Source organism: Panthera leo, chromosome A2 (assembly GCF_018350215.1).
Source record: "Panthera leo isolate Ple1 chromosome A2, P.leo_Ple1_pat1.1, whole genome shotgun sequence".
In the NCBI taxonomy this organism is placed as follows: domain Eukaryota; kingdom Metazoa; phylum Chordata; class Mammalia; order Carnivora; family Felidae; genus Panthera; species Panthera leo.
In genome coordinates, this window is record NC_056680.1 from 164667289 (window position 1) to 164690656 (window position 23368).

At 53.3% G+C, this 23368-nt stretch overlaps 1 protein-coding gene across 4 annotated transcripts in view; it reads left to right on the forward strand.

The window, feature by feature from the left end:
- The window catches only part of DPP6 (dipeptidyl peptidase like 6), an 859550-nt gene that overhangs the window by 775686 nt on the left and 60496 nt on the right, over positions 1–23368 (forward strand). For all 4 annotated transcript variants that reach the window (XM_042927196.1, XM_042927192.1, XM_042927193.1 and 1 more), the window contains exons 11-16: positions 8741–8864; positions 10464–10502; positions 14803–14910; positions 17842–17933; positions 18747–18794; positions 20572–20690. In XM_042927196.1, coding sequence (XP_042783130.1) covers positions 8741–8864; positions 10464–10502; positions 14803–14910; positions 17842–17933; positions 18747–18794; positions 20572–20690 — 530 coding nt within the window. The remainder of the gene's footprint in view (positions 1–8740; positions 8865–10463; positions 10503–14802; positions 14911–17841; positions 17934–18746; positions 18795–20571; positions 20691–23368) is intronic.

Consider the following 23368-nt stretch of genomic DNA (forward strand, 5'->3'; position numbering starts at 1 on the left):
TCGCCATTGCTGTCCGCTGCTGTCTCTGGGCGGGCCAGCCTCCCGGGAGTGTGGTGGCTGCAGGGGGCGTGCTCTGCAACTCTGAGCCGGTGCGCACAGGACCCTGGAGACAGGCTCCCCGTCTCTGTCTGTGCTTCCTTCCAGGCGCAACGGAACGGATTTGAAGGCACCTTTGGCTAGAGATTTGCGGGAATGGGGTGATGTTGATGTGCAACCCGGATTCATTGCCTGCACCGACACAAACAGGCCCCGTGGAGAGGCCAAGGCCAAGGGGGCTCAGAGTTCTCCGGGCACGCAGGCCTGCGTAACCTACGGCTAGCCCATCACACACAGTCAAGTCGCATCACTGTTGCTTCACTGACGTTGACTTTCTTTCCCATTATAATGTCCTTCTGGATTCTCCTCGGTCAGTGCCTCCTCTCTCCTCTCGTGAGGCAGTGTGACTCAAGTCGTGAGAATTTTACTGGTTTCTTCTGTAGGTACCTGAGCCTTGCTACTGGATCACAACTAATATGAGGCCTGCCCTTTGCAGTGCCACAAGGAGCTCCGGGCCCAGCTAGTTGTCAAGAAGAATTGGTAATACACAGCAATTGAGATCAGATGGCACAGACCACAGGTTCAAGGAGGGAGGGGTGACGGTGGCCTCGTGGAGGATTCTGGGGGAGTCCCTTCCCGCCCCTGTTTTCAGCATCTGTAGTTGGGCCAGTGGTGCCCATAAACTGTGAGCAGAAGCAGGCAGTCTGGGGCTTCTCATCCGGGGAAGACGGGCGTGGGGGTTCCTACTGTTGTGCATTGTCTGTGAGCTACACAGCCCTAATGCGGAAATCTCTGTCCGGCATAAACAGCACACAGCCTAGGGCCCTCAGCACCTCTGCAGAGGGAGCACAGCAAAAACACAGTGGACGCGCCATTCTCCTGGGAAAAGAGGTCTTGAGGGGGGACACATCGGGGACACAAGTCGGCCAGGCCCCCAGGCTGGCCCCAAACACAGCCGTGGGGTCACCTGCCTGTGGACAGCCTCATAAAGGCCCCTGTTCTATAAAATTCAGAAATCACAGAAGCTTCTCCTAGCAAAGCCCCCAAGAGAACTCAGCACATCAGAGCAATAGCTCTTGAGTATGGTTTCAAAAGAAGGAAAACTTCCTCCAGGATGTTTCGTCCTTTTTTTTTTTTTGAGAAGGACAGGGGACAAAATATGTATTCAGTTTGTTTATGTATGTTCTAATTAAAACTGTTCTGTTTGGGGAATAATTCGGCTGAGATCTTGAACGCCGTGAAGCCCTCTCCTGTCTCAGCGTGTCTGCCCCCGCCGGGCCGGGCCGGTTTGAGTCGCGAGCTGGACAGCTCCCTGCTCCGGCCGCACTGGCCTCGCTGGACAAAAGAGAGAAACGGTTTCTGGATTCTGCAGACACGGTTTCTGCCTCACGCAGAAGTGTTCTGTCCTTGATAGGCCCCCTCTTGCCCGCTTTTCTTGTAATGTCGATTCACTGCTTCAGGAGCTTAAAAAAACACTCATTCTTGCACATCAGTGTGGCCAGAAGCACCCAGAGGAGCCGTGCCCACGTGCTTCCCGAGGGCAGGCGCCTCTCCCTACGTCCCCACGGTTACTCGTCGACAGACCCAGCCTCGTCCAGGTCACTCAGTGTTTGTCGACAACTCCGTGCGGTTATCTTTTCTTAATTTTTATTTAGTTGTAACTTTCCATTTCCTTTTAATCAAAATGCTCCATACTAATGCTTAGAAGTAAAACCATGCAGAAGGGGTTACAGGGAATAACAGTCCCTCCCCACTCACCCAGCCCCAGAAGGAGATGACTTTAACTCCTTGTATGATTTTCCCCAACAGTAACCTTTGCGTCGTTAAATAATATGCTTATATATTTCATTTTTTATTTACTTGTTTTTTATTAATTTATATTAATCAGTTTTATTATTTGTTTTTATTTATGCGTTATTTCTTAGGATACACAAGAAATGTGCATACCCCACCCCATGCCCTCCCACCTTCTAATTTATGTGCGTTTTAATTTCCTCTGTTGGTTACCTTTATTTTATTTTATTTTTTTAATGTTTATTCGTTTCTGAGAGAGAGAGCGTGCATGCGTGGGGGAGGGGCAGAGTGAGGGAAACATAGAATCCGAAGCAGGCTCCAGGCTCTGAGTGGTCAGCACAGAGCCCGACATGGGGCTCGAACCCATGAGCTGTGAGATCATGACCTGAGCCGAAGTCGGATGCTCAACCGACTGAGCCACCCAGGCACCCCTGTTGGTTACCTTTAGAAACTTAAATAATATTCTTACCAGTTTCTTCTGTATTGCGTTGACTATAGACAAGAATTCGCACCTCCCCAGTTTGAAAGATGAAGATATGGGTCCTGTCCTTTCCTCCAGGTCCCTCTCTGTCCCTGTCTCTCCCCTAGAAACTCTGTCATCTTTTTGTTAACGTTTCTGTCACTGAGATTGGTGGCATTTGCATTCTGTCCCGTGACCATAACTAAATCTTACTACTACTCTGTACGTTAATTCTAAGAAGTTAAAATCAATAAATAGCACTGACTTTATCATAAGTAATTGTCTTTCATGCTAGAGGTGTGATGGGGCTGTGTGTCTTTTTGTTCAGCGTTTTTTCCTGGAGTTTTAAATTACTTTGTTTTTAACATGAACTGTTTGATTTTTTCTTACTCTCATTCCTGTCCTCCCAAACTGCATTAGGTATTCTGCTGTATTGCCCTGTTCCCTAAACCTGTCCTCGCAAGAACCCCCGCTGCCCACCCCAGTGTGGGCTGACTATTCTCTACCACGTCCTGGGACCTCCACTGCTGTCCCGAGTTGGAGCCACTGTTCTCTGGATCACATGCCACCTTCGTTCCTGATGACATTTTCATTAAATATTACATTATTATATACACTGGGGCACCTGGTGGTTCAGTCGGTTAAGCGTCGGACTCTTGACTTCAGCTCAGGTCATGATCTCATGGTTCGTGGGTTCGAGCCCTGCCTGGGGCTCTGTGCTGACAGTGCGGAGCCTGCTTGGGTTTCTCTCTCTCTCTCTCTCTCTCTCTCTCTCTCTCTAAATGAATAAACTTTAAAAATCAAATAAATAAATTACTACATAAACTATTTTGTTCTTATATAAACCATCGTGATTTAAGGCCAGATTTTCTGTGGTCCGATCACCAGTGTGACTGTTCCATCAAGGAAAGACCTGTAGCTCTGGTCTCCCATTAACAAGTCTTGGTGTAAAATCTTCTTGAGAAACTTCCTTTTCAAAACCATCTTGGCTATTTTTTTCCATTTCTTCTTCCATGTGAACTTTAGAATTCTTTTACTAGATGATCTCTCTGCAAAAAAAAAAAAAAAAAAAAAAAAAAAAAACCTATTGGTCTTTCTGTTGGAATTGAATTTATTCCTTTAAAAAACATTCAACATTCAGCACGTGTGATGCACCTTGCAGGGGCTGACGATACAGGAAGGAACAGGGCAGATGTGGTCTCTGCCCTCAGGAAGCTTACGTGGAATCAATTCCAGCCTTCCCAAGCGGATTATCATTTTGAAAAGTTTTTTTTACCACATTTAGTTTCCTCTTCTGGAAACATAGTTTATATTCCTTTCCCTTTAATGTTTCTCTCTGTTTCATCATGTATGATGTGTCTTAACTTTTGTTCATAATCTTCTCTGAAACAGGCGCCTGGAGAGCTCAGTCAGTTTAGTGTCCAACTTCGGCCCAGGTCATGATCTCATGGTTGGCGAGTTCAAGCCCCACATCAGGCTCTGTGCTGACAGCTCGGAGCCTGGAGCCTGCTTCAGATTCTGTGTCTCCCCCTCTCTCTGCCTCTCCCCTGCTTGTGCTCTGACTGTCTCTGTCTGTCTTTCAAAAATAAATAAACATTAAAAAAAACTTATAATCTTCTCTAAAAGATACGCTAAATGTTTGTAATTTAAGGAAATAGTCACCCAATATTTTTGTTTGTTTGTTTGTTTTACCATGTTTTGTCACATAATAATTATTTCTGATTGTTACTTCAAATTGGTTATCAAATCGATAGTTGTTTGGGACTAGTTACAGATGATTGATTTTCTGGATCATCTTCTTACATGCTAAACTTAAAAAAAAAAAACATGTTTATTTATTTTGAGAGAGAGGGGGAGAGAGAGGGAATCCCAAGCAGGCTCCATGCTGTTAGCACAGAGCCCGACACAGGGCTCAATCTCACGAACCATGAGATCATGACCTGAGCCAAAACTAAGAGTCAGATGCTCACCCTTGGAGCCAGGCAGGCACCCCCATGCTAAGCTTTTAATTTTGAGTCTTTAATTTTTGATTCACTATGGGGTGTACTTAAGGACAAGATATCGGTCGTTAAAAACACACTGAAATTTAAATACCCCCTAGCCCTAGAACAGCAGAGAAATTTGCTATCAGCCTAAATTTTGACCCTTTGTCGAAACTTACTTCCTTATTAGTAGATTGTGGTGAGATTCCTTTCTTCTTGGGACTCAAAGATTCTATCAGAACATATTTAGGCATTTTACTAATCTCCCTGGCATGTGGAAAATCCTTTTAACCTGCATGTTCAGATCCTGTTTTACCCACGGAGATGCCTCTTCTGTGAGTTTTGGAGATCATTCTGGTCCCGGCAGTCTGGTTTCCCTGTGAGAAGTTCTTATGTCCTCGGAAGGGACAGTCCCCGCCCCTTCCTGTTGCCTCTGTGGCACCTTCCTCTGCCTTCTGGGAGAGCTTCCCTAGGTTTGCTCAGTTTCTCCTAGTCGGATTTCTCTCACTTTCAGGTTTGGTTTCCCTGCAGTCTTTCACCTCCTCCCCTCCATCTCACCCTGTATTTTTAGGGCTCCATTCTGCCTTCACGTTTTCCGTGTGATCCCCTCTTTCCTTCCTTAGTGTTGCTTGATGAATCCGCCTCAGGAAGGAGACATCCACCCACGCAATCTGGCAGCAGATGCGGCTGGGGGTTATTTTTGACTCTGAACTTTTGGGTGCTGCTTGAACCTTCTCCGATGAAATCGGAAGACAGAATCTAAACTGAATCCATCGTGCCTCTCTCTGCTGGCTGAGTTGAGAGTTTTCTTCTTTCTTCTGCCTTCTTTCGAATTTTTTTTTTTTTGACATCTAAGTCAACAGGTGTCCATGAAAAGTCATGATTGTCTGCGACACCGAAGTAGCAAAGGTTTGACTTCCCACGTTTCTGGCTGGTACGAGCGTGGTGTTCCCGAGGAAGGATAAGACACTGGGGAGCAGGATTATGTCCTCCTTCTGCTCGGCGACTGCTGTCTCATGGAGGGAAGCAAAGGTGGACAAGCCATTGTGTGGTTTCACACACCTCCGTCGATTACGGATGCCGGAGATTTTCAGCACTCACTCCGGCAGTATTGTGATTTTGCATCTTTTTTGTGTCTTTACAGGCACATTGACACAAAGTTGGTAAAGACCTCCTCACACTTGCCAAGCAGATGCCTCTGTGTGCTGGAAATCTCCATGGGCTCATGCCGTCCACACTGACGAGGCCCTATGTGTGTGCCATATGGTCCAACCCTCATAACCAACAGCAGCTTGACAGAGCCATGACCTTGGACCTTGACACGAGCCCTACAGTCAGAATCTACCCATTTCTCCTGCATATAACGGTCAGGCAAACAGCTTTAAAGTTAGAGGAAAATGGTAAATATATAAGGAACCAGGAGAACCTTTCTACTTATGGGTCTCTTCTTAGGGAAAGTTTCAGAAATGGGCAAACATTGTGTTTTCCTTTCCATTAACATATGGTGTCGCTATGAACCTCACGAAGCAAATAGTCATTCTTTCTAGAGTACTGATTCTTTGTGAGGCTCTGTATCTCCTCGCCAGATGCTGCCAGCCTTTAAATTGCCCATCCTGAGCAATGCTTTATCTTTACGACTTGACTTGATTTTTTTAAAATACCCTGAGCTTATCTGGCATGAAGCCTAGTCATGGATACAATTCATGGGATTAGGAAACGTTGGTTCGAGACGAGATGTGGCTGTACAAGTAATGAGACTGCTGTGTGTGGTTCTGAGGGACACTCGGGCGGAAGGCTCCCAAGTGTTTGATGGACAGCAACACGATGGGAGATCCTGGAATTGCCAAAACGTGAAGGAGCACCACTTCCTTCTAGAAAGATATGTTATGGCATCTTTCTAGCGTCGTTAATAATTGTTTCAAGAGTTCTAAAAAATATTTCTCATTGCGTTTCATCACCATACAATCTCAAAGGGTGCCCTCAGTTTGTTTGAAATTCCTATCACACCAATGAGGAGCTGAGGATTCAAGTTCCATGTGCAGTGAGGTGTGGGAGCAAAGCCCTCAGGCATCTCTGAGGGACGCTGCACCTGCTCATTGGTCGGGGCCCCTGTGAGGATCCACACGACGAGGCAAAGCGGGTCCACGTGTAACTGACCTCATCTGTAGTACAGTTATTTCTCCCTTTCTATGACATGTCTCATATTACAAACTGGGAAATTAAAGGGAAAGACTTTCAGACTTGGCCTGTATGAAGATTGTTGGTGCAAAAGAACATCACAAAACCTAGAAAGACACATAATAGGACGCATGAATGTCTCCAACAAACGGAAACAAGAATGGGGTCCTCCCTCATTAGTACGGAGGCCGTGGGGAAAAAAAAATAGTCATTCCAGGAGATCTGACTTTTTCTTCCTTGATTTCATCCAGATGAAGTATGTTTGCTCATCACTGTGATGTCACACACACACCCTCAATGCAAATGTCTGCATCCAAAAGGCCCCACAGTCCAGGAAAACACGAGTTTGCCACATGCGTCCCATGGCCCTTCAAGCTAGCAGTCTCTCTCCACCTTCTGTCAAACAGGGACCAAAGGATCATTCATGTTATAATTTAAAAATAAGAAGTATTATATGGAGAGCAAGGGCTGAGCACAGACCCTGAGTTATTTTTTTTTAATTTGTTTAATGTTTATTTATTTTTGAGAGAGAGAGAGAGACACAGAGCACACGTGGAGGAAGGGGAGAGAGGGAGACACAGAATCCGAAGCAGGCTCTAGGCTCTGAGCTGTCAGCACAGAGCCCGACATGAGGCTCAAACCCACGAACCGTGAGATCGTGACCTGAGCCGAAGTTGGACACTTAACCCACTGAGCCACCCCAGTGCCCCGACCCTGAGTTGTTTTTAAGGGCCAAGCTAAATAAATGTTTTCATGCCTACAAACATCTGGGGAGACGATCAAACCTAGCATTGCAAGTCGGCTCCGGCATCCACAGAGGACTTGCCAAAAGGCCACGCTCCCCCTCAGAGCAGGAGCCTGACCACGTCGGGGGAGCGGGCAGATCCTATAAAAACACAGAGCCAGGTCCCCGAGGCCCGTGGGCCTGCTGAGCAGGTGGTAGGAACAGATACAGCCCTATTTCCAAAACCACAGCAAATTGAGAAGGTTGAAAATCATAAAAGTTGGATTATGCCTGAATGACATCCTCACCAGCCAGTCCCCAGGAGATTGGCCAAGACTTTGATGGGCAGTCCCCGGGCCTCCCCTCTCCCCGACGCGGAAGGTACCGGCCTGAGCCAGCTCTTGACTTAGGTTAAGTTATTAAAAGTTTTGACTGACAGGTGGATTCGAGAAATAGGGGACACAGCAATTCAATCTCCTGGTTAAACCAAAGCTTAGATGAAGACATCTGGTTCTTTAAGCCTTTCTGTTGAAAATAATCATCGGAGGTACTAAGGTCCCTTTTGAGCTTGCCGGGAATTGTCTCATGAATGTGTTGGAGACTTTAGTGATAAAGGACCTTGTGAGGCCACAAAGTAATCATTCCTAACAATAGATCTCATTATAGATAGAGATGGGGTAGGTGATAGAACAAAGGTTAGCTGGCCTCTAGAACATTCTGGGAATTCACCTAGGGATAGTCTCTTTGCACTTGTTTTCTTCTTTTTCTCAAATGTATAGTTTCCCCCTAAGACTCCCAGTTTTGAAGGACTCTGGGTGAATTGGTGAGTGAATTAATTGCTGAAAGCCCCAGCACCCCTTGTGCTAAGTACAGGGTAACCTAGAACAGTGTGACGTTTTCAGGTTTGGGTAAAAGCAGGCGCGTGACATCTAGGGTATCCAACCAAATCTGCCTGATGCCCAGGGCCGTGAACCAATTTCCCTAATTAGCTGGCGACCGCCCCTGGGTGTTTCGCCTTCCCAGGAAAGGGAAGGGACACACAGAGCCTTCCTCTGCGTGGCCCGGGGTTTTTATAGCATGTGGGGCGCCATGAGCGCCTCTCTCTCCAAACGCTTCCTGGTGCTCGCTCTGTCAGCCGCTCGTGTGACCTCCTTCTCCGTCCCGTGAGCTGCAGTGGCGCGTTGGCCTGGGCTGTGGCTCGAAACCCAAGCCAGTAGGTCAGCACTAGCTGCAGCCTGACGCGTAAGACCCGCGGAGCAGAAGCCACACGCTTCCCCCCTCCGGGAGTCGTTGGGCCGCGCGCACTTTATCCGCAACCCTGGAGGGAGCAGCTGAGAAGGAACCGCACTGTGTGGCTTACTTCGCCACGTCAGTGCCTTGGCTGTGCCCGCCACAGTTCGCGATCCGAGCACCTTCTTGAGAAACCCCATTTCAGGACCTCCCGGGACGAGTCCAGCCCGACAGGCCCCGGCCCTCGGCCCCGGCGTCCAGGGCTGGGCTGCGCCCGTCTCCTGGCTCCCACGGCCCCCGCAACGCTGCCAACCCCGTGTGTTTGCCTGTTTGCAGGGAGTACTACATCACCATGGTGAAGTGGGCCACCAGCACCAAGGTCGCGGTGAACTGGCTGAGCCGGGCGCAGAACGTGTCCCTTCTCACCCTCTGCGACGCCACCACCGGGGTCTGCACAAAGGTACGCGGGAGGGAGGGGACAGGGGCCGATGGCAGGAAGCACGAGAGGCGGAAGGGAGGCGGCATTCCGGGGCGTCTGGGTCACCGTCCACAGACTGGCCGGAACCCGCCTGCCGGCCTCTGTTTTGGTGCCACCGTGTGGATGGATTGTGTACTGCCGCAGAAGTCAAGGCTGAGCCCTCCGCGACCGCAGGGGTCGCGTCCTCAGACCTGCATGAGCTCCACAGTCCTTGATGTGTCAACCCCCTTTATCTGTGCCCACCACATGCTCGGGACGAGCCTTCTCTTCATTTTCCAGTTGATACCAGAGAGGGGGAGGGGCAGCCTGAGCCCCTAGGACACGGGTGGAGCCGGCCCTGCCACCTGGCTTGCCTTGCCCGCTTTCGGTGGACCTGGGGCCGGCGGCCCCCGGGGGGCCGGCATCCGTCCCTGAAGGTCACCGGTGAGCCCAGCCGTGTTCCTAGGGGCTCGGGCTGACTTAATGTGGAGTTAGAGGAGGTGAACGTAGGGACGATACCATGGAAAGTATCAGAGGGAAGCGAACAAAGAATGAAAATCCAAGCCGAGGGGCGGCTGAGGACACACCCTCCAGCCCATGGGCGCAAGGCCTCCACCCTTCCACGTGAGGCCTAAGAGGCACACCCCCTCGCGCTAGGTGAGAAAAGGTCAATCATACTCCACGAATAAGGCCCAGCAGGTCTTCCGGAAACTCCTTTTGACCCCTAAGTTTTTATTCCCCAGCTGGGGAGGGAGAGGGCTTGTAGAGCAGGTTCACCGTGGCCTGGGAGGCCCGGAAGCATCTCGCCGCACCAGGCGCCATTTCCAGGTGCGCAGAGTGATCTGTTACCGAGACGGACGTCCCCACGTGAGTCACCTGAGAGCAGACTCCAGGTGATCCCGTAGGCATATCGAGGGGGAGGAAGGAGGGAAGGAGTAGACGCAGAGCCAGGAAGCCGGGAATGGTTGCTGATCTACACCTGCTCTCACCGCCGCCCCGACCTGTGCGAGTCCATCATGAGACTCCCTCCTGCCGACCGTACAGGACTTGGGTCTAGAGAACCCCTCCCTGGGCGTCCGGAGGCCGGACCAGCACCGGGAGCAGGCCCACGGCGTAGCTGGAATGCTGGTGTTTTTTGTTCTGTTTGGTCTTCCATTATGCGTCTTTCCACACGGTTCTGGGAGATGTACTTTTCGCTCCCGGGGTTGTTATTCAGGGCTGTGACTTGAGAAATGTCCACGCACCTGCACACGCACACACACACACACACACACACAAAGCCCCACGACAAGGCAGCACTCCCGAGCAGGCCCACGTGTGGACCGACCACCAAATGGCAGAAGTACGCCATCTTCCACCGGATTCCCACCCACCATGGGTTTGTCCCCGTTGCCGGGGAGGGCGACATTTTTCTTGTTTGGGGACACGAGTGTTTGGCGGTGAGCCACAACGGCGGGCCGGGATGCCTCCTCTCTGGGCGGGCCACGGCTCTGTGTGCCTGTGCGGCGACCGTGGAGGGGAATCAAATTGTTTCTGCGCTGTTGGTCACAGACACAAAACATGCAAAAACATCCTTTGTCTAATGCTCTTATTTCGTTTCAGAAACACGAGGACGAAAGCGAAGCCTGGCTCCACAGACAGGTAGCTACCCCACGTTTGATTTGTCTTTGGTCTGCACCCGCCACCAGATGCGCCACCACGGCAGCCGAGTTTTTACAACACGATGGCTTCTCAAGCATTCAGTCCCTCAATAGCCCCGCAGAGGTTTCCGGCCCTGGTGGGTGGTGGGGGCTGCTCGGCCGGCTCCTCCTTGCTCCCCGTGGCCCTTGCACATGACTGGAGAGTCACAGAACCAAGGAAGAAAGACAGTTTGAAAATCACGGGGCTTGGTGAGAACTCAGTTCTCAGCTAGATTGATGTCCTTGTGGCGAATTACAAGGAGTCCATAAACGCTGCCTCAACGTACTCTCTAAAACAGGCTGGTAGCCGTACATCTCTTCTCATGATTCTGTGGCTGTCCCGTTGGAGGCACACCGTGCTGGGGTTCGGCATGAGCTTTCACGGGAACCTGGCCTTCGGAGCCACCCCCGGCTTCCCGTCCTTACTCGGGCAAGAAGTGCATGTTAAACAGGCTCCGGGGTCTTGAGGTTTGAGGAGGTCGGGAGAGGCCAACAGGGACTCCCACTTCTGCAGCCAAAAACATTCAACTCCCGCAGAAAGCAAAGCTCTCAGGGCTGGTGTTTTGTCTCACTCCACACCCTGGCAAAGAACAGGTGAGAGTTTTAGAGGCTTCCTTCCTTCCTATCCAGCCTGCTGGGATGAAAGCAGTCTGAACATTTGTGGGGAAAATCACACCAGATTGGAGTCTCGAGAATCGGGGTGAAGCGAGTGCCAACAGAATCCGGGGACAGAATAACGGTGGCTGGACGCGGACCCACGGGCGGGACTTCCCTAGCGGCGGAGTCAGCTGTCCGTCCCAGCCTCCCATCGGTTACGTCCAAGGCGGCAGCCTCATACACGGGCACACAAGCACACTCACTTTGAAATACTCCTCCTCGCCGGTCTTTTCCGAAAGAGGAATCGCCCAAATGCCCGATCTTGTTTCCTGTGTGTAAGCGTGGGTGCCACATCCAAGCTAAGAGAACTCCAAGAAAGAGAGCGTGCTTGGGGGACCCCGAAACATGAGCTGGGAGGTCATGCTGTGAAGTTGCCGAAAGCCCCCTTGGATCAGTGACGGGAGCGCAGGTAGCAAACACACGTGCTGGTGCCCCTCTTGTAGCAGAGAGAACGTCAGAGAGCTTGACGTGAAAGCAAAGAAAAGCCATCATCTGTGTGGTCGTCGATCGGCCAGTACCTTATGGATCAGACCAGACAGCGCCTAGGGTCAGTGGATCTCAAAACTGAACCAGCGACTTCTCCCAAGCCCTTGTCCGGCGGGTGTGGGGACGACCTTCTTTCTTGTGGCTGAACGACATTCCACTGTACGGACAGACCGCGGCTTGTGTATCTGTTGACGGGCATTGGGTTGTTTCTGCCCTTTGGCTGTCTTGAACAGTGCGGCAAGAACCTTCTGCGGGGAGCCCAGAGCCAGACAAAGAGGCCGCCCGTTGTGTGATTCCATTAACACAAAATGTCCTGAATAAATGAGTTCACAGAAAGGGACGGCTGTTTGCTGGCTCCCCGGGCCAGGGGAGGGCGCTGGGGAGCAAATTTATGTGAATTTCACCCCAGTACAGTTTTAAAAAAAACAAACAACAAAAACCCAAATGGAAATGAATCCTCTAGAACAGCAGCTCTCAAAGATTCGCGGGGGAGGAAGGTTGATGAGAGGCGGGCAGGAATCCCACGTGTGGTAAATGGAAGTAACCCTAAGATATGTTCAGAAGACGCGGACAGGTGTTTGGCTGTGGGCAGGGCTGGAGCACTGGCTGGGGGTCCTCGAGGTCTGGAGGCCAAGAGGCTGCCCGCTTTGCTGGTCTCTTCATCGCGGAGACGCCATCATCCCCGGGATTTTTCTGTATTTATCAGCCTTGCAGCTCGTGGCCCACCTGAGAACACCAGCCACGCTCCAGACAGACAGCCTGGATGGCCTTGGGACAGCGGCTCTCTCCACGCAAAAGCAAGTCGGCACTCAAAGCCACGTGGAGAATCACTTTTACAATGCAGACTTGAAGGCATTTACCGAGCAAACCGCTAACATTTTTTAAACAGCCACTGAGAAATGTGTCATGCCGTCTTGAGTTTAAGACAGCAGGTCCTATAGAGGACCTGTTCCAAGGTGGTGCTTTCCCCGCTCAGGGCCGGCGAGCGGCCCTGACTGGGGAGTGTAGGGAGGCCCTGCTTTCTCTGGGTACCACTGCTCAGGCATCACGAACACAGCGCTCCAGGGCCAGTAGGAAGGTCTAGCTTCACCAGTTTCTCATGATGTTCAAAGAGATTTTTCACAAAGGGATTCGTGGACCCTGTTTTTCACACCCTTCAGGATATCACGAGGTCCTGGAGAGCAAGTTAGGAACCACCCAGTTCTCCTAGGAATGTTCCAGAAGAATAGGCAGCTCCCCCGTGATGCATCCACTCCATCACCACCACCCGTGACCTTGCAACGTCTGTCCTGATGTGGATCCACGGGGATTCGGTGTAGAGCCCCGGACCCCATCCTCTGGCTGAAGATGCATCCTGTAGGCCGACATCAGACAGTCTTTCTTCCTTTACCAGAATCTTGGTTTTGTGATTTCAAACTCCAGGCTGGGAGATTGGACAAGGGGCGTGTCCCGGAACCACTCTCTGGAAAGAATTGGCAGATGTGGTACCAACATTTCACAAAGACTCTCTCACCAGTAGAAAGGGCTCCTTCTTCACGGATCCTCTGAGAGTGGCATGGAGGTGGGGAGAGGGGGCACCGTGTGTGGCAGATTCCCTGTTACCGAGAGAGACCGGAGAGCTTCCCCCAGAAGCCCTGAGTGTCAGCACTGATATCCGGGTCTCCTCCTCGAAAACCATTGCACTCTCCTACCAGGAATACATTTACTGCCCCAGAAAGCGGGTCTCAGGCTGAGGGCAGGTGCACAGTGCTCCCTGATGAATGTAAAGGTGACATCGAAATGATGAGGGCCCCCTCAGTATGAAAGCAAAGCGTCTGGCCGGAATTAATTATTTATTACCTTTATTCAGAGTATTTTTCTCTGCCAAAAGTGCAAACACTTCCCCAGAAAACGGAGGCAATATTGCAGTATCCGCCCTGGGGCTTGGCAAATAAAAGTACATTTAAAAAGCCAGAGTCCCCACTCACTTTCCCATTGCCCCTGCTTCTAAATACCATGCTGCCAGCTCTAAATAGAAAAATAAATATTTGCAGATTAAAGGTTTCATTTTATTGCAAATATTCATGAAGATTAAATGTCATTTTAATCACATGTTAGTTTATTTCTCCGGGCGCATCACGCTGGCGTCTCCTCGCTCACTGCGGGGAAATGTGCGTTCCTGGCACCAGCTGGGGCCTATTTACCATTTGTTCTCAGCCGCGTGAGCGTGCGGCTCCTTGAATCAGAAAATATAGATCGTCGCCGACTAATTGGTGTTCACGGATGGAAACTTCCAAGCCGCAGCCGCAGAGATGCTGAGATGCCGCTGTAGCAAAATGCCTTTTCCCCATCAGGGAGGTGGCCCGACCCCGGGACTGTGGCCGCTCAGCTCTGGCGGGGGGGCCGGGCAGGGATAGGGCAACACACTTCAGGCCTCGGCTTTGAATCCAGCCGAGAATTCCTTCCCCGGGGGAGAGCTGGGAATGCCCATTCCTCTCCGAGGAGAAGTGGCAAGAGACCCCAGCAAACGGGCCATCCGGCAAATGCCCGTGTGGCACGCTCCTCTGGTTCAAGGTTCCTGGAAGGAACGTTTCCTGCACCTGCACCTTAGAATGAATAAAATGTGTCCTTGTTTGCTGTTCTGTTCTCTTTTTATTTGTCTCCCTGGCGGACTATTCCGTGTTCTTTACTAAATTAAAGAACAAAAGACGGGACCGAACGTGGTAGAATTCATTTTCAGGCACAAACTTGTGAGTGTTCGGGGTTCGGTCCTTCAAGGTGGAGGCGGGTGTGCCTGGACAGGTGCTGCCCTGGGCTCTGCTCTCACGGAGCCGCGGTGAGAGGGGCAGGTGCCCCGGGCGCTCTCCTTGCTGAGGTCCTGCCCCGCCTGGGGGCCTGCGACAAGCCCACTCCCCGCTCGGCGCCTTCCTGAAGTCTCTGCTGAATTCCTCATTGTTCCTCGGGAAACAGAAGCTTTGACTCGTGCTTCCCAAGGAGAGGAGAGGCCCCACGCCCTGTTGATTCTTTCCACCGCACCCCCCATTACAAACGGCAGAGGAGGGGGCTCTCAGGATGTATCGTCTGTGGTAGACCTTTTCCACACACAACGAAGCCTTTTCACACTCTGCTTTTGTCCGTAGAACGAGGAGCCGGTGTTCTCCAAGGACGGCCGGAAGTTCTTCTTCGTCAGAGCCATCCCACAGGGGGGACAAGGGAAATTCTATCACATCACCGTCTCGTCGTCCCAGGTAATCCCGACCGTTTCTAAAACTTCCCGCTGTGCTGGTGACAGCCCCTAGTGGGGACCACTCTGTGTGCCCTGATCATCTGCAAGGTCCCCAGAGTGAGCCTGGGTTCTTGAACTGGGAGGTGGTTTCCCCAAGGTGGGGCAGAATGGGGCACTCGCAAAGCCCAGGGCTTGAGACGCTGGGTCTCACGTGTGCCCTTTCTGTTATGGCTCGAAAATGTGATGACACTTCGGGGCCCCTGGGTGACTCAGTCGGTTAAACGTCCGACTTCAGCTCAGGTCACGATCTCACAATTCGTGGGTTCAAGCCTCGCATCCGGCTCTGTGCTGACAGCTCGGAGCCTGGAGCCCATTTCAGATTCTGTGTCTCCCTCTCTCTCTGCCCCTCCTCCACTCATGCTCTTTCTCTCTCAAAAATAAACATTAAAAAAAATTTTTTTAAATAACACTTCTGGGGGCGCCTGGGTGGCTCAGTCGGCTAAGCGTCCGACTTCAGCTCAGGTCACGATCTCACGGTCCGTGAGTTCGAGCCCCGCGTCGGGCTCTGGGCTGATGGCTCAGAGCCTGGAGCCTGCTTCCGATTTTGTGTCTCCCTCTCTCTCTGCCCCTCCCCCATTCATGCTCTGTCTCTCTCTGTCTCAAAAATAAATTAAAAAAAAACAAAAAACAAAAAAAAAAACGTTAAATAACACTTCTGACAGTAGCATAGGGGGCTGTGGGACCCGGTGTTGGGTATGAGCCCTGGGACTTGGGTCTACTACTTTGTAGACGATCCTGTGCCCTCGACCCTCCCTCCCTGTCTGTTGTGCTGTCCCCGACCCTCTCTCCCAGGGACACGGGTCTCCCAGGGACACGGGTCTAGTGCCTCACAGTGCGGTGTCCTAGGACATGCTGTCTTTGAGCCAGGTGTAGGCACTATGCCATTACTCTGCTCCCGCCTGCTGCCACTCACCTGACTCTGGGGTCTGGTGGCTTAGGAGCAGGGCATCGCTGAGCTTAACGTATGCGGATTTAGAACCGGAAGCAGAGATCCTGGTGAACGCTGTTTGCTGCAGACCTGTCGCCCCAGGAAGCTCAGGGCACTGAGTGTTCGGGGAGTGCTGCCTTTAGGAAGAAGGTGCAGAGAGGGCGTGGCATTTCTGTGAACATGACCCTCGTCTTCCGAGTGTGGATTCCATTTCTGAGAGAGCTTAAGTTATTTGGGGCCCAGGATAGGTGAATTAAAATTTGATTTTAAATAGTTATCAAAAATATCCTGTAGCTACTAATGGAAGACTCCTATTTAGGATTTGGGCCAAAAGACAATTTCAAAAGAACATGCTGAGGACACCCCACTTAAGGGCAGGTGTGACACAGGGAACAGTAGCGGAGACCCAGCAGCGACCGTGGGGGGCCTGGTTCCCGGAGGCAAGGCTGTAGGGGCCTGAGTCTCCAGCCCAAGTGACCTCATGACTGACGGTGACTGCTCTCTGGCCGACTTTCCGTTGGTCACTGTGGCACCAGAGTCCTGTTTCCACATTTTGGATCACATTAACCAAGATCGAAAACGTTTATGTGTTTGCATGTGGCCGTGTCCCTGAATTCATGCAGAGTGCCCTGTTAACATCCCTGCAGGAAGCAGGCCCGCCTTCATCCAGGAGAGCACCCCCCTGGCCAGGAGCCCCTCAGGCCACCCCCGTCATCCAGAATCCCCCGCACCCCTGCTTCCCTGCTCCCCGCGGGCTCTCCCTTCCCCTGAGACCCCCGTGGGCTCTGCCTGACTTAGTCACCATCCGATTCCCACCTGCCTCCCTGAGCACCTGCCCTCCAGCACACCGCATTCCAGATCACGTCGTTCCTGTCGTGATGGCCGCACCTCCCTCCATTACGGTTTATTGTCAGAATTATTCCACTCTGGGAGGCACTTGGGGAGAGAGAGGGATTCGAACCGTCCTTGTAAATGATGGCAGAGAATGACAGACGCGTCTCCTCCCTCCCTCCTTTCCTCTTTCCTTCCTTCTCTACCTTCCTCCCTCCCTCCTTCCCTTCCTCTCTCCTTCCTGTCTTCCCCCCTCTCTTCCTGCCTTCCTTCCCCTTCCTTCCCCTCTTCCTTCTTTTCTTCTTTCATCTCTTCCTCCCTCTTTCCCTCCTCCCTCCCTCCCTCCCTCCTTCCCTTCCTCTCTCCTTCCTGTCTTCCCCCCTCTTTTCCTGCCTTCCTTCCCCTCTTCCTTCCCTCCTTCCTTCCCTCCCTCCCTTCATCCCCCTCTCTTCCTGACTTCCTTCCCCTTCCTTCCCCTCTTCCTTCTTTTCTTCTTTCATCTCTTCCTCCCTCTTTCCCTCCTCCCTCCCTCCCTCCCTCCTTCCCTTCCTCTCTCCTTCCTGTCTTCCCTGCTCTTTTCCTGCCTTCCCCTCTTCCTTCCTTCCTTCCTTCCTTCCCTCCTTCCCTTCCTCCCCCTCTCTTCTTGCCTTCTTTCCCCCTCCCTTCCTCTCTTCCTTCTTTTCTTCTTTCATCTCTTCCTCCCTCCTTCCCGCCTCCCTCCCTCCCTCCTTCCTTCCCTCCCTCCTCCCTCCCCTCCATCTATTTCCTTGTCCTGTTTCATACCCCCCCGTATTCCTCTTTCCTCCCTCCCAGTCTTCCTGTAGTAATGACTCTGCTAATGAGATTCACAAATTTTACAAAACAGCATCAGCAGCATGCATGTGCAGAGTGGCCATTGCTGCCTCTAGTGACACCCGTGTGTCATGGTTGGTGGCCCTGGCCATCATGGCACCAGGTGACAAGTACCACGGATGTGGACTCTGGAGGAGGGGGAGGGCTAGGACCTGGGGGTGCCAGCCGAGGCTTTGTGGACGGGCTGGATGCAAGCCCCGGTCAGAGGAGAGGACTTGGCGGGGGGGACCCCACGGAGGGACTCGGGCTCACCAGCTCTGCCATGTCCTGTCTGTGTTCCAGCCCAACAGCAGCAACGACAACATTCAGTCCATCACATCTGGAGACTGGGACGTCACCAAGATCCTGTCCTACGACGAGAAGCGGAACAAGATGTAAGTGGGGCAGGCCGCGGGGCCGGCAAGACCCTGGCGAAATGCGGCCCTTACTTCTGGTCAGACGACACTCACTGGGTTCTGTCTCCCAGTGGCCCCACCTCCAAAGTTGCCAGACACTGAGCAGAGGAAGCTGAGTGGCCGGCCCTGCGGGGTGACACAGGGGGACAGGCGGTGGCAGGACGGGTCTGTACTCCTTGTGAGCTCCAGGCCCCGTGCGGGGCGCGTTGTGACCATTCTGTCCTTCGGCTCAGCAGTCCGGGGGTGGGGGGGGTCACTGCTTTCCCCGCTCCTAATGTAAATAAGCCGACACACAGAGCGGTTGAGTCGTTGACTGCGGCTTATCCAGACGGTGACAGGGAGCCAGGATTCAGCTCCGACGGTGGAGGCCAGGCCCGGGATGCCGCTCGTCCTCCCCGGTGGTGGGACCAGGGCCCGGGTGCCCGCGCTCCAGTGGCAGACGAACACCACTGCCCCAGGCTTTACGTCTGGACTGGTGTCGAGGGTGCTCGGGTCCCGGCCCTCCGGGAGGCCAACGGCTTGTAAAGGGATGCCCGCACCTGAGTCCAGTTGTACACCGTCCTCGGCCCTCGGTGGAGCCCCGGTGAGGCCCCTGGGTGTGCGACTCTCCCCGCCCGTGCCCGGGGCTGGGCCTGAGCGGGACAGCAGGTCCCGTCACCACGCACGGGCAGAGTCCCGGGGAGCGTCTGCAGACAGAGCCCTGCAGGGGACGCGAGCCCACCCTGGGACCACTAATCCCTGTTGTTCCCCCCCCCCCCCCCCCCCCCCCCCCCCCCCCCCCGGTCTTTGCAGCTACTTCCTGAGCACGGAGGACCTGCCTCGGAGGCGACAGCTCTACAGGTATGTGGGCTGGCCGCACGCGGGGCTCCGCCTTCAGAAGGCCTGGTGACTCTTGCGGGGACGCGGTACCCCCGGGGGGGGGGGAGGGGGCTGTGCAGCGGACCACCACAGAGGCAGCTGTAAGGTCCGGAGACAAATAACAAGAAATGCAGAGGCCACCAAATTTGAAGCTTGATTTTTCTGCGTTTCTCCAACGCGGGGGTGTTTGCTCCCCACCCCCGACGTACTTACTTGTGTTGATAACCGGCCTCTTTCTTCTCAACTTTATGCAAATGTGATGTGGCGGGCTCATTCCCATGGGGGGGGGTGCTGATGGGAGGCAAGTCGGGTCGGGCGTGGCCCGTGTCGGGTAGGGAGGAGGCCCTCTACGGGCTCCGCGTCGCCACCGTCTTGCTGTGACAGCGGTCAGATCCGGAACCCCAGACGAGGCAGAGGAAGGGTGCCATCTGAACCCTGGAGAGGCGACTTCTTCCAGGGTCTGTTCTCCCTGGAATCAGGTCCTGTCACCTGCCCCAGTCACTGTTCCCACCGGGGAAAGCCTTGGGTTCTGAACTGGGATCACCAGACGTGGAAATAGCACGACCTCTTACCTCCTCCGTGTTTCCCAGACTAGAAGGTCGGTGGGTGCTGGTCACAGCCCGCAGGCACACCAGCCGCCCCGTGGGGACCCGAGGGCCCGAGGGGGTGACTCAGGCTGGATGGAGCCAACGCCTGGCTCCCCTCCCTGCCGCGGGGACGCTGGAGAATCCCTCTCAGGAGGACCAGCGTGTCCCCTCCCACCCACCGGTGCATGTGCTGAGGGCACAGAAGGCCAGCACGGGGGAGTCCCTCTGGAGGGGAGAGAACTCTGGCAAACCCACGTGGTCACAGGCCCGCTGCTCCGTGTAGCTGGGCGTGTCTGCCAGCGTTACTTAGATCAGTCCTGTCACCCCAAGAATGAAGGGGTTCGAGGCGGACCGCCTCCCTTTTCCTCCGCCTTATGAATACCGTTAGAAGGCCGTCTTCTCCTGGCCGCAAGCTACCGTCACCCTTGTGGGCAGGTCTCCTGGGGGGCCTGTGGGAGGAGGAGCCCCCCGGCAAAGGGACCTCCCCCGGCAAAGTGCTCAGGCAGGAACCCCCTCCAGGTACATGCAAAGCCTCCTCGGTATCTTCATTTTGGGGAACACATTTCAGGCCTTCCTGACGTGAGCTTGTGCTTGTTCCGCGTGGTCCCGGGGTTCCTGCTCCGCCCCCCCCAACAAGTGAGAAGCTCCACGTCTCCGTGTGGCTCCGAAGCAGCCAGAGCCCGGTTCGGCCCATGTCCCTGGGGTTCCTGACGCGTCATGCACCGGTGCTAGGTTCTCCTAGGAAATTCGGAGATTCGGAAGACGAGCTCCTGTTCTCAAAGAGCGAGCCGTCTCCTCAGACCACAGGCGTGGGTCCAAAGTACTAGATAACGGCACCAGGCACTGTGCGTCTTCCCCTTCCCAGCGGGGGCACGCACAGGCGCAGGTGACCAAGCGTGCACTGTCACGTGTGCACCCAGAGAGCACGCGTGCCGTGAGCTCTTCCGAGGGGGGCCTGGCCGCCAGGGAAGGGGAGAGCAGAGCAGAGCATTCGGGTCTTCCCGGGGGGACGGGCGGGAGAAAGGCCCACCGTGGAGCGTCAGGGACTCGCGAGCGCCCTTGAAAGGAGAGAAGCCACCAGCCCTGAAGGCCGAGCTGGGGGTTTGGGCCCTGCGCCCTGGGCCGGTCTCCTCGCCGCCTGGGTTCACGCCCCGCCGTCTTTGTTCCTCCAGCGCCAGCACGGTGGGCAGCTTCAACAGGCGGTGCATGTCCTGTGACCTGGTGGACAATTGCACCTACTTCAGTGCATCCTTCAGCCACAGCGCGGACTTCTTCCTCCTCAAGTGCGAAGGTAGGCTGCGGCCCTCTGGACCCGCCTCTAAGTCAGCGCTGAGATCCTCGAGCGTCCCGGCCACCGGCAGGGGGGTGGCGGTGGGAGCCCGTCCCAGACCAGGCAGGGACCCGCCCAGGTGGGCTCACTCGGGCAGGGTTACCGGACCGTCTCTGCAGTTTACGGCTTATCAGGGCGTTTACCCGCTGTGCCACTTAATCCCAGAGTTCCTCCACATTCTCCAAACAAAAAGTCCTAGGAAGTAGATAAGTGTCCCACATGTTGATGAACCTTCGCCATTTATAAAGGTAATAAACTTCTCAAAGCTCAACTTCTTAAGCATATTTAAGGATCGAGGTGATCTAGAAGTCTCAGGCAGAAAAGAAATTATCGTCCTATGACCTAACGTGGGGGTAACTTATCCCAGAAAGTTCCTGATCACACCCGTCTGCATACACGAAACAGTAGGCATGTCCCACGGTGGAAAAGCCAGTGTCTTTGCATCTTGTCCTCGTATGTGGGAAGGATAAGGTCTGGATCCACAAATAAATACGGTTGTTACAAAGCGTGTCTCAAGAGCTCCTGAGACCACGTTGCTGCAGGTGGAACTGACTGGGACCAGGACCAATTCAGGCCCACGAGTCGCGGGTGCAGAAGGAGGAATGTCTGTGAGAGCACTGTCTTCGTTGGCCTTCGCCAGCTGCACACCAGTGCGTGACCTCATCCCCTTTTTGTGAGTATCTTCCAAAATCGTGAAAAGCCAGGAAGACTCGGCCCCTTGACCACCACAGGCTCAGCCCCAGACGTTCTCCCAAGACGATGGGGAACCTCTGAATTACAACTGTAGCCACCCCCTCCCCCAGTCCCCTGGAAGGAAGGTGGTACCAAACTCCTCTTTCCTGTGCTGCCCGGGAAGCAGACAGACAGCAAGTGGCCGAAAGAGGAGAGAGCCTAAGAACCAGTCCACTGGCTTCATCCGTCGACAGGAGGTTGGGTGATGCACAGGGAACCAGCATCAAGGTCTCCTGGCTACCAGGCCAGCGACACCTGCTGCCCCGTGGCAGGATCTTTGGGAAATTACAGCCTGGGAAAATGTAGGGTTTATGTGGCCAGGAAACCGACCCACTAGGAGCTGAGACAAGAGTCTGACCAGAGCGACACAATCACGCATCTGGAATCTTGTCCCCAGAAGGAAACACTGAAACATCATGATAAAATACAGAAGAGAAAAATCAAAGTGCATTTAAACAACATCCCAGACAAGGATCCATCATTTAAAATCCATTTAAATATTGAACATGTTGCCTTATCGTAAGGTAAGCTTAAACTAGCCCTCTTCTCTACAAAATTTCTCTGTATAAATTTTTTGTACGATAACCTATTTTCTGGTGAAAGTAACTTGAATGCCCAAATTGACCTTTCCCCCAAAGCCTGACCAAACCCTCATTTTTAAAAAGGGACTTTCTAAAAGACGAACAAACAAACATAAGTGTACAAAACCAATAGCAGCAAACTTTCAGAACCCAGATGCAATGATGAGAGACCACGGACTTAGCCGCAGTGAAAGCGAATCCCCGTCCTGCGCTGAGGGACGGTTAACCCCGTGAGCGGTGGTGACGACTGTCATGGGGGTAAGACTTCAGAAGGGGATGATTACACCCAGTTTGATAGCTTGGGATTTTTGTGGGGGAAGAAAAATCAAGGAAAGATGAGGTGGGCAAGGGAGGGATTCAGAGTGTCGAATGCAGTGTCATAGGGCGGGGGGAGGGGGAGGCAGCGTGAGGAGGAGCGTTGGGCACGCTGAGATCGCGTGGAGGGTCCCCCCCACGGCCTGTGAGCCCCCATCGGTCCAGCAGAGGCATGCATTTAAGAAGTCCAATTTAACAACCAAAATTAATTCTCAGTGATTTTATTTTCCCCCATGTTTCTCGGCAGAGATTAAAGTGGACCCAAGCCGCATTGATTCAACTCCCTCCCCTGTGTTGCTTTCACACCCCAACGCTACTCTACTCGCTACTCCAGAGATTCCTATGAACCTCTGACCAAAACAGTGTCCCCACCCCCAGCTCTAGAGGCTCTCCTTCCCGGCTCCTGCGACACTTCGGGTAGATTAACATGGCCCCTAAGATGTAGCCAGAACAACAAGTCCTTCCCTTCTAGGCTGAAGAAAACGTAATGACAGTAGAGGATTCTCTGTGATTGGGGGAAGGGGAATCTGTGAACGCTCCCACACTCAGAAGGGCTCGGCCCATCGTGCAGGAGGAGGTTTGGACCAAGGGTTTAGAACCGGGGCACGGCAGATACCCAGCGGCCAAAGCAAGTGCTTAATCAGAGCGGCCGCAGGCCGTCACGCTGGTGGAGTCCACAGGGCTGGGGACCACACAAGCGGCTGTAAGACCACAAAATTGAGATACCCCATCTGAACTCCTCCTGCTTTGCCTGCGGACCTTCCGCTGTGATGGGTTTTGCTGAGTTTATCTGCGATGGTTCTGTCCCTTAATTTACACTGTCCCTCTGTCCCAGCTGATCGTCGCCCATCACTTGTCTGCAGTGAATGCTTGTCTGTGACTGGCCCTTCCATGCGTTGTCCTTCTCCTGGTGAGACCGTAACCTCCACCCTCATCGTCACAGATTTCCTCTTAGTCTTATCATCTGGTGCCCTCTCCTGTGACACTTCCTTAACATTTATTCTGTGCTGT